This window comes from Chamaea fasciata, unplaced genomic scaffold (genome assembly GCF_029207755.1).
Source record: "Chamaea fasciata isolate MVZ Bird 193981 ecotype frontalis unplaced genomic scaffold, bChaFas1.0.hap1 SCAF_600, whole genome shotgun sequence".
Taxonomy (NCBI): domain Eukaryota; kingdom Metazoa; phylum Chordata; class Aves; order Passeriformes; family Sylviidae; genus Chamaea; species Chamaea fasciata.
In genome coordinates, this window is record NW_027094685.1 from 1 (window position 1) to 13353 (window position 13353).

Genomic DNA, 13353 nt, shown 5'->3' on the forward strand with positions numbered 1-13353 from the left:
GGGTCCCTATAGGGTCCGTATGGGGTCTCTATGGGGTCTGGGGTCTCTATGGGGTCAGGTTACCTATAGGGTCTCTATCGGGTCCCTATGGGGTCTCTATAGGGTCTCTATCGGGTCCCTATGGGGTCTCTATGGGGTCTGGGTCCCTATAGGATCTCTATGGGGTCCCTGTGGGGTCTCTATGGGGTCAGGTTTTCTATAGGATCTCTATGGGGTCTGGTTCTCTATAGGATCTCTATAGGGTCTCTATGGGATCTCTATGGGGTCCCTATGGGGTCTCTATGGGGTCTGGGTCCCTATAGGATCTCTATGGGCTCTCTATGGGGTCTCTATGGGGTCAGGTTTTCTATAGGATCCCTATGGGGTCCCTATGGGCTCTCTATGGGGTCCCTATGGGGTCAGGTTTTCTATGGGATCTCTCTGGGGTCCCTATGGGGTCAGGTTTTCTATAGGGTCCCCATGGGGTCTCTATGGGGTCAGGTTTTCTATAGGATCTCTCTGGGGTCCCTATGGGGTCTCTATGGGGTCAGGTTCTCTATAGGATCTCTATGGGGTCTCTATGGGGTCAGGTTTTCTATAGGATCTCTATGGGGTCCCCATGGGGTCTCTATGGGGTCAGGTTTTCTATAGGGTCCCTATGGGGTCCCTATGGGGTCAGGTTTTCTATAGGGTCCCCATGGGGTCTCTATGGGGTCAGGTTTTCTATAGGATCTCTCTGGGGTCCCTATGGGGTCTCTATGGGGTCAGGTTTTCTATAGGATCCCTATGGGGTCCCCATGGGGTCTCTATGGGGTCAGGTTTTCTATGGGGTCCCCATGGGGTCTCTATGGGGTCTGGTTCTCTATAGGATCTCTATGGGCTCTCTATGGGGTCTCTATGGGGTCAGGTTTTCTATAGGGTCCCTATGGGGTCCCTATGGGTTCTCTATAGGGTCTCTATAGGGTCTCTATGGGGTCAGGTTTTCTATAGGATCTCTATGGGGTCCCTATGGGGTCTCTATGGGGTCAGGTTTTCTATAGGATCCCTATGGGGTCCCCATGGGGTCTCTATGGGGTCAGGTTTTCTATAGGATCTCTATGGGCTCTCTATGGGGTCTCTATGGGGTCAGGTTTTCTATGGGATCTCTCTGGGGTCCCTATGGGGTCAGGTTTTCTATAGGGTCCCCATGGGGTCTCTATGGGGTCAGGTTTTCTATAGGATCTCTATGGGGTCTCTATGGGGTCAGGTTTTCTATAGGATCTCTATGGGGTCCCTATGGGGTCTCTATGGGGTCAGGTTTTCTATAGGATCCCTATGGGGTCCCCATGGGGTCTCTATGGGGTCAGGTTTTCTATAGGGTCCCTATGGGGTCCCCATGGGGTCTCTATGGGGTCAGGTTTTCTATATGATCTCTATGGGCTCTCTATGGGGTCCCCATGGGGTCTCTATGGGGTCAGGTTTTCTATCGGGTCCGTCCCTCTGGGGTCTCTGTGGGGTCCCCATGGGGTCTCTATGGGGTCAGGTTCTCTATGGGGTCCCTATGGGGTCCCTATGGGGTCAGGTTTTCTATAGGGTCCCTATGGGGTCCCTATGGGGTCCCTATGGGGTCAGGTTTTCTATAGGATCTCTCTGGGGTCCCTATGGGGTCCCTATGGGGTCTCTATGGGGTCAGGTTTTCTATAGGATCCCTATGGGGTCCCTATGGGATCTCTATGGGGTCAGGTTTTCTATAGGATCCCTATGGGGTCCCTATGGGTTCTCTATAGGGTCTCTATAGGGTCTCTCTGGGGTCCCTATGGGGTCCCTATGGGGTCAGGGCCCCTATGGGGTCCCCATGGGGTCTCTATGGGGTCAGGTTTTCTATAGGATCCCTATGGGGTTCCCATGGGGTCTCTATGGGGTCTGGTTCTCTATAGGATCTCTATGGGGTCCCTATGGGGTCAGGTTTTCTATAGGGTCCGTCCCTCTGGGGTCTCTCTGGGGTCCCCATGGGGTCTCTGGGTGTCCGCAGGGTCTCCGTCTGTCCCCCGGGGCCGGCCATGGCCGGGGCGCAGGAGGGGCCGAGCGCCCGGCCCGGCGAGGAGGAGCCGGGCAGCGACGGGAGGAGCACCTCGGAACGGGTGAGGAAACGGGGGAAAAACGGGGAAAAACGGGGAAAACCGGGGAAAACCGGGGAAAATGTTAGCTGTGGGGGAGGGGAGCGCCTCGGAACGGGTGAGGAAACGGGAAAAACGGGGGAAAACGGGGAAAAACGGGAAAAACCGGGAAAAACCGGGAAAAAACGGGAAAAATGTTAGCTGTGGGGGAGGGGAGCACCTCGGAACGGGTGAGGAAACGGGAAAAAACGGGGAAAAACGGGAAAAACCGGGAAAAACCGGGGAAAATGTTAGCTGTGGGGGAGGGGAGCGCCTCGGAACGGGTGAGGAAACGGGAAAAAACGGGAAAAAACGGGAAAAAACCGGGAAAAACCAGGGAAAATGTTAGCTGTGGGGGAGGGGAGCGCCTCGGAACGGGTGAGGAAACGGGGGAAAAACGGGAAAAAACGGGAAAAATGTTAACTGTGGGGAAATGTTAATTGTGGGGGCAGGAGGAATGGCTCAGAATGGGTGAAAAAATGGGAAAATTGGGCAAAAATTGGGAAAAAAGTAAAAAATCCAGGAAGAAAAGGGAAAAAAATGGTCAAACCGCAAAAAGAAGGGGAAAAATGGGGAAGGATGGTCAAAAAATGGGAAAGAATGAGGGAAAATGGGAAAAATGGGAATGGGAGGGGTGGGAGGAGCACCTGGAACGGGTGGGAAAATGGGGAGAAATGTGAAAAATCGGGAAAGAAATGGGAAAAACTGAGGAAAAATGCAGAAAAAATGGGAAAAAATGGAGAAAAGAGAGAAAAAATTGGGGAAAAACGGGGAAAATGGGGAAAAATCAGGGAAAATGGGAAAAATGGGATTGGGAGGGGTGGGAGGAGCACCTGGAATGGGTGGGAAAATGGGGAAAAGGGGGGGAAATGTGAAAAATCGGGAAAGAAATGGGAAAAACTGGGGAAAAATGCAGAAAAAATGGGACAAATGGAGAAAAGAGAGAAAAAATTGGGAAAAAACGGGAAAATGGGAAAAAGTCAGGAAAAATGGGATTGGGAGGGGTGGGAGGAGCACCTGGAACGGGTGGGAAAATGGGGAAAAGGGGGGGAAATGTGAAAAATCGGGAAAGAAATGGGAAAAACTGGGGAAAAATGCAGAAAAAATGGGAAAAAATAGCAAAAAATGGAGAAAAGAGAGAAAAAAATTGGGAAAAAACGGGAAAATGGGAAAAAGTCAGGAAAAATGGAAATGGGAGGGGTGGGAGGAGCACCTGGAATGGGTGGAAAAAACGGGGAAAATGGGGAAAAAATGGGGAAAAAGATTGGAAAAAAAATGGCAAAAATGGAGAAAAAGAGAAAAAATTTGGAAAAAAGGAAAAATTGGGGAAAAATGTTAAAAGATATAAAAATTTCCGTGCCGAGGTGGTGGATCTGCTGAACCAGGCGGCGCTGATCGGGAGCGAGGGGAAAATCACCATCCTGAAACAGGTGAGAGTGGGGGGAAAACTGGGAATTTTGGGGGAAAAACGCGGGATTTGGGGAAAAATGTGGGATTTTGGGGGGGAAAAATGGGATTTGGGGGGGCAGGAAAAGGGGTTTTGGGGGAAAAATGGGATTTTTTGGGGGAAAAATGGGATTTTGGGGGAAAATGGGATTTGGGGGGGCAGGAAAGGGGGTTTTGGGGGAAAAATGGGATTTTTTGGGGGAAAAATGGGATTTGGGGGGGCAGGAAAGGGGGTTTTGGGAGAAAAATGGGATTTTTTTGGGGAAAAATGGGATTTGGGGGGGCAGGAAAGGGGGTTTTGGGGGAAAAATGGGATTTTTTTGGGGAAAAATGGGATTTGGGGGGAAAAATGGGATTTGGGGGGGCAGGAAAGGGGGTTTTGGGGGAAAAATGGGATTTTTTGGGGGGAAAATGGGATTTTGGGGGAAAAACGCGGGATTTGGGGCAAAAATGTGGGATTTTGGGGGAAAAAACGAGATTTTGGGGGGCAAAAAAGGGAGTTTTGGGGGAAAAACGGGATTTTTGGGGGGGAAGAATGGGATTTTGGGGGAAAATTTGGGATTTTTGGGATGGAAAAATTGGGATTTTTGGCGGAAAATTTGGGATTTTGAGTAGAAAACCCGGGATTCGAGGTGGAAAAATCGGGATTTTGGGTGGAAAAATTGGGATTTAGGGAGGGACGGGTGGAATTTGGATGGAAAAATTGGGATTTGGAGTGGAAAATTTGGGATTTGAGGTGGAACGGGCGGGACTTGGGGGGGAAAATTTTGCGATTTGGGTGGAAAAAATTGGGATTTTTTTGGGGGGGGGGAACTGGGATTTTGGGAGGAATGGGTGGGATCGGGGTGGGAAAAATGGGCATTTTGGGGTGGAAAAGTTGGGATTTGGGGTGGAAAAGTTGGGATTTGGGAGGGGGTGGCCGCGTCCCCGCGATGTCCCCGCGTGTCCCCAGGTGCAGGAGCTGATCATCAACAAGGACCCCACGCTGCTGGACAACTTCCTGGATGTGAGCCGGAATTCGGGGGGATTCGGGAAGATTTGGGGCAGTTTGGGATGGATTCGGGAATTTGGGACAATTTGGGATGGATTTGGGAATTTGGGGCAATTTGGGATGGATTTGGGGGAATTTGGGATGGATTTGGGAATTTGGGACAATTTGGGATGGATTTGGGGCAATTTGGGATGAATTTGGGAATTTGGGGCAATTTGGGATGGATTTGGGGTGAATTTGGGACAATTTGGGATGGATTTGGGGGAATTTGGGGGAATTTGGGATGGATTTGGGGCAATTTGGGATGAATTTGGGAATTTGGGACAATTTGGGATGGATTTGAGGGAATTTGGGGGGGTTTGAGGGAAATTTGGGGTGAATTTGGGGGAATTTGGGGGGAATTTGGGACAATTTGGGATGGATTTGGGAATTTGGAGGGGGTTTGGGATGGATTTGGGGGAATTTGGGGCAATTTGGGATGGATTTGGGGCAATTTGGGATGAATTTGGGAATTTGGGACAATTTGGGATGGATTTGAGGGAATTTGGGGGGGTTTGAGGGAAATTTGGGGTGAATTTGGGGGAATTTGGGGGGAATTTGGGACAATTTGGGATGGATTTGGGGCAATTTGGGATGGATTTGGGAATTTGGGGCAATTTGGGATGAATTTGGGGGAATTTGGGGCAATTTGGGATGGATTTGGGGTGAATTTGGGACAATTTGGGATGGATTTGGGGGAATTTGGGGGAATTTGGGATGGATTTGGGGCAATTTGGGATGGATTTGGGAATTTGGGACAATTTGGGATGGATTTGAGGGAATTTGGGGGGGTTTGAGGGGAATTTGGGGTGAATTTGGGGGAATTTGGGGGGAATTTGGGACAATTTGGGATGGATTTGGGAATTTGGAGGGGGTTTGGGATGGATTTGGGGGAATTTGGGGCAGTTTGGGATGGATTTGGGGCAATTTGGGATGGATTTGGGGGAATTTGGGGCAATTTGGGATGGATTTGGGAATTTGGGGCAATTTGGGATGGATTTGGGGTGAATTTGAGGGAATTTGGGGGAATTTGGAATGGATTTGAGGGAATTTGGGGGGATTTGGGGGAATTTGAGGGAAATTTGGGGGGAATTCGGGACAATTTGGGATGGATTTGGGAATTTGGAGGGGGTTTAGGATGGATTTGGGGGGAATTTGGGGTGAATTTGGGGAGAATTTGGGGGGAATTTGGGGAGAATTTGGGGGAATTTGGGACAATCTGGGATGGATTTGAGGGAATTTGGGGTGGATTTTGGGGTGAATTTGAGGGAAATTTGGGTGAATTTGGGCTTAATTTGGTGGAACTGAGGAGAATTTGAGGGAATTTGGGGAGAATTTGAGGGAATTTGAGGGAATTTGGGATGGTTTGGGGAACTTTGGGGTGGATTTGAGAGAATTTGGGATGAACTTGGGATGGATCCAGAAATTTGGGGTGGATTTGGAGGAATTTGAGGGAAATTTGGGGGAATTTGGGACGAATCCGGGAACTGGGGATGGATCCGGAAGCTTGGGCTCGTTTGGGGGAATTTTGGGGTGAAATTTCGGGAATTTCGGGGCGTCTCTGACCTTCCCCGTGCCCCTGGCCCAGGAGATCATCGCCTTCCAGGCCGACAAATCCATCGAGGTGCGGAAATTCGTCGTGGGCTTCATCGAGGAGGCCTGGTGAGGGATTTTGGGGCCGAAAAACGGGATTTTGGGGCACTTTTGGGGGAATTTCGGGGGCAATTTTCGGGCTCTTCCGGTGGGAATTTCGGGGCTCTTTTGGGGCCGTTTTTGGGCCATTTTGGAGGAATTTTTTTGGGCTGTTTTAATGGGAATTTTTGGGCTGTTTCAGTGGGAATTTTTGGGGCTCTTTTGGTGAGAATTTTTGGGCCATTTTGGGGCCATTTTTGAGGAATTTTTTGGACTCTTTTGGGGCCATTTTTGAGGAATTTTTTGGACTCCTTTGGGGGCATTTTTGAGGAATTTTTGGGCCATTTTGGGGCCATTTTTGAGGAATTTTTTGGACTCTTTTGGGGCCATTTTTGAGGAATTTTTTGGCCTCTTTTGGGGCCATTTTTGAGGAATTTTTTGGAACTATTTTGAGGCCATTTTGGAGGAATTTTTGGGCCCTTTTGGGACTATTTTGGTGGGAATTTTTGGGCTGTTTTGGGGTTGTTTTTGGGGCCATTTTTGAGGAATTTTTGGGCTCTTTTGGGACTACTTTGATGCCGTTTTGATGGGAATTTCGGGGCTCTTTTTGGGCCGTTTTTGGGCCGTTTTGGAGGAATTTTTTTGGGCTGTTTTAATGGGAATTTTTGGGCTGTTTCAGTGGGAATTTTTGGGGCTCTTTTGGTGAGAATTTTTGGGCCATTTTGGGGCCATTTTTGAGGAATTTTTTGGACTCTTTTGGGGCCATTTTTGAGGAATTTTTGGGCCATTTTGGAGCCATTTTTGAGGAATTTTTTGGAACCATTTTGAGGCCATTTTGGAGGAATTTTTGGGCCCTTTTGGGACTATTTTGGTGGGAATTTTTGGGCTGTTTTGGGGTTGTTTTTGGGGCCATTTTTGAGGAATTTTTGGGCTCTTTTGGGACTACTTTGATGCCGTTTTGATGGGAATTTCGGGGCTCTTTTGGGGTCATTTTTGGGCCATTTTGGAGGAGTTTTTTTGGGCTGTTTTAATGGGAATTTTTGGGCTGTTTCAGTGGGAATTTTTGGGCTCTTTTGGGACCATTTTGGTGGGAATTTTTGGGCTTTTTTGGGGCCATTTTTGGAGGAATTTTTTTGCCCTTTCGAGGCTGTTTTGAAGAAATTTTAATGGGAATTTTTGGGCTGTTTCAGTGGGAATTTTTGGGCTCTTTTGGGGCAATTTTTGAGGAATTTTTGGGGCTCTTTTGGGGCAATTTTGAGGGAATTTTGGTGGGAATTTTTGGACTGTTTCAGGGGGAATTTTTGGGCTTTTTTGGGTCCGTTTCGAGGCTGTTTTGGAGGAATTTTTGAGCTGCTTTGGTGGGAATTTTTGGGCTGGTTTTGGGCTGTTTTGAAGGAAAATTTGTGGGAATTTTTGGGGCCGTTTGGAAGGAATTTTTGTGGGAATTTTGAGGCCATTTTTGAGGGATTTTTTTGGCCGTTTTGGGGCCTCTTCGAGGCCATTTCAGTGAGAACTTTTGAGCATTTTTGGGGCCGTTTCCGTGGGAATTTTGGGGCGATTCCGGCTGATTTTGGTGCGTTTCCGGCGTCCCCCAGCAAAAGGGACATCGAGCTGCTGCTGAAGCTGGTGGCCAACCTCAACATGCTGCTCAAGGACGAGAACGTCAACGTGGTGAAAAAAGCCATCCTGACCATGACCCAGCTCTACAAGGTGGCCCTGCAGGTGAGGCAGAAAATTCACGGGTTTTGGGTTAAAAACCGGGAGTTTCTGCTCAAAAAACAGAGAGAAAGTTCCGATTTTTGGGGGGTTAAAAACCGGGAGTTTCTGCTCAAAAAACGGAGAAAATTCTGATTTTTGGGGGGTTAAAAACCGGGAGTTTCTGCTCAAAAAACAGAGAGAAAATTCTGATTTTTTTGGGGGGTTAAAAACCGGGAGATTCTGCTCAAAAAACAGAGAGAAAATTCCGATTTTTTGGGGGGTAAAAAACCCGGAGTTTCTGCTCAAAAAACGGAGAAAATTCTGATTTTTGGGGGGTTAAAAACCGGGAGTTTCTGCTCAAAAAACAGCGAGAAAATTCTGATTTTTTGGGGGGTTAAAAACCGGGAGTTTCTGCTCAAAAAACAGAGAGAAAATTCTGATTTTTTGGGGGGTTAAAAACCGGGAGTTTCTGCTCAAAAAACGGAGAAAATTCTGATTTTTTGGGGGGTTAAAAACCGGGAGTTTCTGCTCAAAAAACAGAGAGAAAGTTCCGATTTTTTGGGGGGTAAAAAACCCGGAGTTTCTGCTCAAAAAACGGAGAAAATTCTGATTTTTGGGGGGTTAAAAACCGGGAGTTTCTGCTCAAAAAACGGAGAAAATTCTGATTTTTTGGGGGTAAAAAACCCGGAGTTTCTGCTCAAAAAACAGAGAGAAAGTTCCGATTTTTGGGGGGTTAAAAACCGGGAGTTTCTGCTCAAAAAACAGAGAGAAAATTCCGATTTTTTGGGGGGTAAAAAACCCGGAGTTTCTGCTCAAAAACAGAGAGAAAATTCTGGGTTTTTTGGGGTTAAAACCGGGAGTTTCTGCTCAAAAAACAGCGAGAAAATTCCGATTTTTTGGGGGTTAAAAACCCGGAATTTCTGCTCAAAACCCAGAGAGAAAATGGCAAATTTTTTTGTGAAAACTGGAGAGAAAATTCCGATTTTTTTTTTTTTTTGTTAAAACCAGAGTTAAAATTCCTTTTTTTTTTTTGTGAAAACCGGAGGGAAAAAATCCGATTTTCTTTCATAAAAATTTCCCATTAAAAAGGAATTAATAACCCACCCACCTACCGTAATTACGCCCAAAGCCGCTCCCCGCCGTTACCGTAATTCCACGTAAAAAACCCTCAATTTTTTTAATTAAAATCCCCAAATTCCTGATTTTTTTTTTCATTCCTGCCGCCTTAATCGCACATTAATAAAACTTTAATATCTAATAGAAGTACCGTAATTACACCCAAAGCCGCTCCCCGCCGTTACCGTAATTCCACATTAAAAAACCTCAATTTTTTTAATTAAAATCCCCAAATTCCTGATTTTTTTTTTATTCCTGCTGCCTTAATCACACATTAATAAAACTTTAATATCTAATAGAAGTACCGTAATTACGCCCAAAGCCGCTCCCCGCCGTTACCGTAATTCCGCACTACAACGGCCCTCAACATTTGGTGCCAACTACCGTAATTCCACATTAAAAAATAAAAACGAACTCAAATTTTTTTTTTTAATTAATCCCCCAAATTCCCGGGTTTTTTTTTGTTTGTTCGTTTGTTTGTTTTTCCCCCGTTCCCAGTGGATGGTGAAGTCGAAGGTGATCAGCGAGCTGCAGGAGGCGTGCTGGGAGATGATGTCCTCCATGGCCAGCGACATCATCCTGCTGCTGGACTCGGACAACGACGGCATCCGCACGCACGCCATCAAGTTCGTGGAGGGGCTGATCGTCACGCTGTCGCCCCGCACGGCCGACTCCGACGTCCCCAAGCGGCACGAGAACGACGTCAGCCTGGAGCGCATCCCCCGCGACCACCCCGTCATCAAGTACAGTGAGTGAGGATTGGGGTGGGGGGTTTGGGATTGGGGTTTGGGGTTTGGGATTGGGGATTGGGGTTTGGGGTCAGGAGTTGGGGATTGGGATTTGGGGATTTGGGGATTGGGGTGTGGGGTCAGGAGTTGGGGATTGGGGTCAGGGTTTGGGGTTGGGGTTTGGGGTTTGGGGTTTGGGGTCAGGAGTTGGGGTTTGGGGTTTGGGATGTGGGAGCGCATCCCCCGCGACCACCCCGTCATCAAGTACAGTGAGTGAGGATTGGGGTGGGGGGTTTGGGATTTGGGGATTGGGGTGTGGGGTCAGGAATTGGGGTTTGGGGTCAGGGTTTGGGGTCGGGGTTTGGGATTGGGGTTTGGGGTTTGGGATTGGGGTGTGGGGTCAGGAGTTGGGGTTTGGGATGTGGGAGCGCATCCCCCGCGACCACCCCGTCATCAAGTACAGTGAGTGAGGATTCAGGTGTGGGGTGTTTGGGATTGGGGATTGGGGTTTGGGGTGTGGGGTCAGGGTTTGGGGTTTGGGGTTTGGGGTTTGGGGTCTTGGTTTGGGATTGGGGATTGGGGTTTGGGGTTTGGGATGTGGGAGCGCATCCCCCGCGACCACCCCGTCATCAAGTACAGTGAGTGAGGATTGGGGTGGGGGGTCAGAGTTTGGGGTTTGGGGTCAGGAGTTGGGGTTTGGGGTCGGGGTTTGGGATTGGGGATTGGGGTTTGGGGTTTGGAGTCAGGAATTAGGGTCAGGGTTTGGGATTGGGGTTTGGGGTTTGGGGTCAGGAGTTGGGGTTTGGGGTCAGGGTTTGGGATTGGGGATTGGGGATTGGGGTTTGGGGTTTGGGATTGGGGTTTGGGGTCAGGAGTTGGGGATTGGGGTCAGGGTTTGGGGTCAGGAATTGGGGTTTGGGATTGGGGGTTTGGGATCACCCCGTCATCAAGTACAGTGAGTGACGGGGGGTTTGGGTTGAGGTGTCCCCGCTGTCCCCTGGTGACCCCGCTGTCCCCTGGTGACCCCGCTGTCCCCGTGGTGACCCCGCTGTCCCCCGGTGACCCCGCTGTGCCCCGCTGTCCCCCGGTGACCCCGCTGTCCCCCGCTGTCCCCTGGTGACCCCGCTGTCCCCTGGTGACCCCACTGTCCCCCGCTGTCCCCTGGTGACCCCACTGTCCCCCGCTGTCCCCCGGTGACCCCGCTGTCCCCTGCTGTCCCCTGGTGACCCCACTGTCCCCCGCTGTCCCCCGCTGTCCCCCGCTGTCCCCCGGTGACCCCGCTGTCCCCCGCTGTGCCCCGGTGACCCCGCTGTCCCCTGGTGACCCCGCTGTCCCCCGGTGACCCCGCTGTCCCCCGCTGTCCCCCGCTGTCCCCCGCTGTCCCCTGGTGACCCCACTGTCCCCCGCTGTCCTCTGGTGACCCCGCTGTCCCCCGCTGTCCCCCGGTGACCCCGCTGTCCCCTGCTGTCCCCTGGTGACCCCACTGTCCCCCGCTGTCCCCCGCTGTCCCCCGGTGACCCCGCTGTCCCCCGCTGTCCCCAGACGTGCTGTGGGAGGAGGGCAAGGCGGCGCTGGAGCAGCTGCTCAAGTTCATGGTGCACCCGGCCATCTCCAGCATCAACCTGACGGCGGCGCTGGGCTCCCTGGCCACCATCGCCCGCCAGCGGCCCATGTTCATGGCCGAGGTCATCCAGGCCTACGAGACCCTCCACGGTAACGTCCCCGAGGGGTCTGGGGACGTCAGTGACCTCCCTGGGGTCACCCCTGTCCTTGGAGTGCCTGGAGTCCCGTGTTCTCGTGTCCCCTGGTGTCCCCAGGTGTCCCCAAGGGTCCCCACATGTCCCTAACTGCCCCTAACACCTTCCCAGGTGTCCCCGGGTGTCCCCAGGTGTCCCCTCACCCCGTCCCCTGTCCCCGCAGCCAACCTCCCTCCGACGCTGGCCAAGTCCCAGGTGTCCCCAGGTGTCCCCAGGTGTCCCCAGGTGTCCCCAGGTGTCCCCAACTGTCCCCAGGTGTCCCCAGGTGCCCCCAGGTGTCCCCTCACCCCGTCCCCTGTCCCCGCAGCCAACCTCCCTCCGACGCTGGCCAAGTCCCAGGTGTCCCCAGGTGTCCTCAGGTGTCCCCGGGTGTCCCCAGGTGTCCCCAGGTGTCCTCAGGTGTCCCCAGGTGTCCCCACATGTCCCTAACTGCCCCTAACACCTTCCCAGGTGTCCCCAGGTGTCCCCTCACCCCGTCCCCTGTCCCCGCAGCCAACCTCCCTCCAACGCTGGCCAAGTCGCAGGTGAGCAGCGTGCGGAAGAACCTGAAGCTGCACCTGCTGAGCGTGCTGCGGCACCCGTCGTCGGGCGACTTCCAGCCGCAGATCACCACGCTGCTGGTGGACCTGGGCACGCCGCAGGCCGAGATCGCGCGCAGCACGCCCAGCCCGCGCGACGCCCGCAAGCGGCCCCGCGACGAGCCCGACGCCGCGCTCAAGAAGATGAAGATCGGTGGGTGACGCTGGGGGACAGCGCCGTCGCCTGCCCCGGGGTGATGTCAGTGTCACCTTTCCCTTGGTGGCGTCGGTGTCACCATCCCCGTGGTGGTGTTGGTGTCACCTGCCCCATGGTGGTATCGGTGTCACCTTCCCCATGGTGGCATCGGTGTCACCTCCCCCGTGGTGGCATTGGTGTCACCATCCCCGTGGTGGTGTTGGTGTCACCTGCCCCATGGTGGTGTTGGTGTCACCTTCCCCATGGTGGCATTGGTGTCACCTGCTCTGTGGTGGCATCGGTGTCACCTTCCCTATGGTGGCATTGGTGTCACCTCCCTTGTGGTAGCATTGGTGTCACCTTCCCCATGGTGGCATTGGTGTCACCTGCTCTGTGGTGGCATCGGTGTCGCCTGCCCCATGGTGATATCAGTGTCACCTTTCCCCTGGTGGCATCGGTGTAACCATCCCCGTGGTGGCATCGGTGTCACTTTCCCTATAGTGGCATTGGTGTCACCTCCCCCGTGGTGGCATTGGTGTCACCTTCCCTATGGTGGCATTGGTGTCACCTCCCTTGTGGTAGCATTGGTGTCACCTTCCCCATGGTGGCATTGGTGTCACCTGCTCTGTGGTGGCATCGGTGTCACCTGCCCCATGGTGGTATCGGTGTCACCTTCCCCATGGTGGTGTTGGTGTCATCTCCCTGTGGTGGCATTGGTGTCACCTGCTCTGTGGTGGCATCGGTGTCGTCTGCCCCATGGTGATATCAATGTCACCTTTCCCCTGGTGGCATCGGTGTCACCTTCCCCATGGTGGCATCGGTGTCACCTTCCCTATAGTGGCATTGGTGTCACCTGCCCCATGGTGGCATTGGTGTCACCTTCCCCATGGTGGCATTGGTGTCACCTGCCCCATGGTGGCATTGGTGTCACCTCCCCTGTGGTAGCGTTGGTGTCACCTTCCCCATGGTGGCATTGGTGTCACCTCCTCTGTGGTGGCATCGGTGTCACCTGCCCCATGGTGATATCAGTGTCACCTTTCCCCTGGTGGCATCAGTGTCACCATCCCCATGGTGGCATCGGTGTCACCTTCCCCATGGTGGCATCAGTGTCACCATCC

The 13353-nt window shown here is 51.9% G+C and overlaps 1 protein-coding gene across 1 annotated transcript in view; it reads left to right on the plus strand.

Annotated features, from left to right (window-relative positions):
• Positions 1–1735: 1735 nt before the first annotated feature.
• The window catches only part of LOC136305717 (symplekin-like), a 37435-nt gene continuing 25817 nt past the window's right edge, over positions 1736–13353 (plus strand). Inside the window, exons 1-8 of the mRNA XM_066209029.1 lie at positions 1736–2099; positions 3479–3544; positions 4513–4566; positions 6179–6252; positions 7818–7944; positions 9535–9784; positions 11307–11477; positions 12014–12253. Of these exons, the coding sequence (XP_066065126.1) occupies positions 1968–2099; positions 3479–3544; positions 4513–4566; positions 6179–6252; positions 7818–7944; positions 9535–9784; positions 11307–11477; positions 12014–12253 (1114 nt within the window). The 5' untranslated portion in view covers positions 1736–1967. The remainder of the gene's footprint in view (positions 2100–3478; positions 3545–4512; positions 4567–6178; positions 6253–7817; positions 7945–9534; positions 9785–11306; positions 11478–12013; positions 12254–13353) is intronic.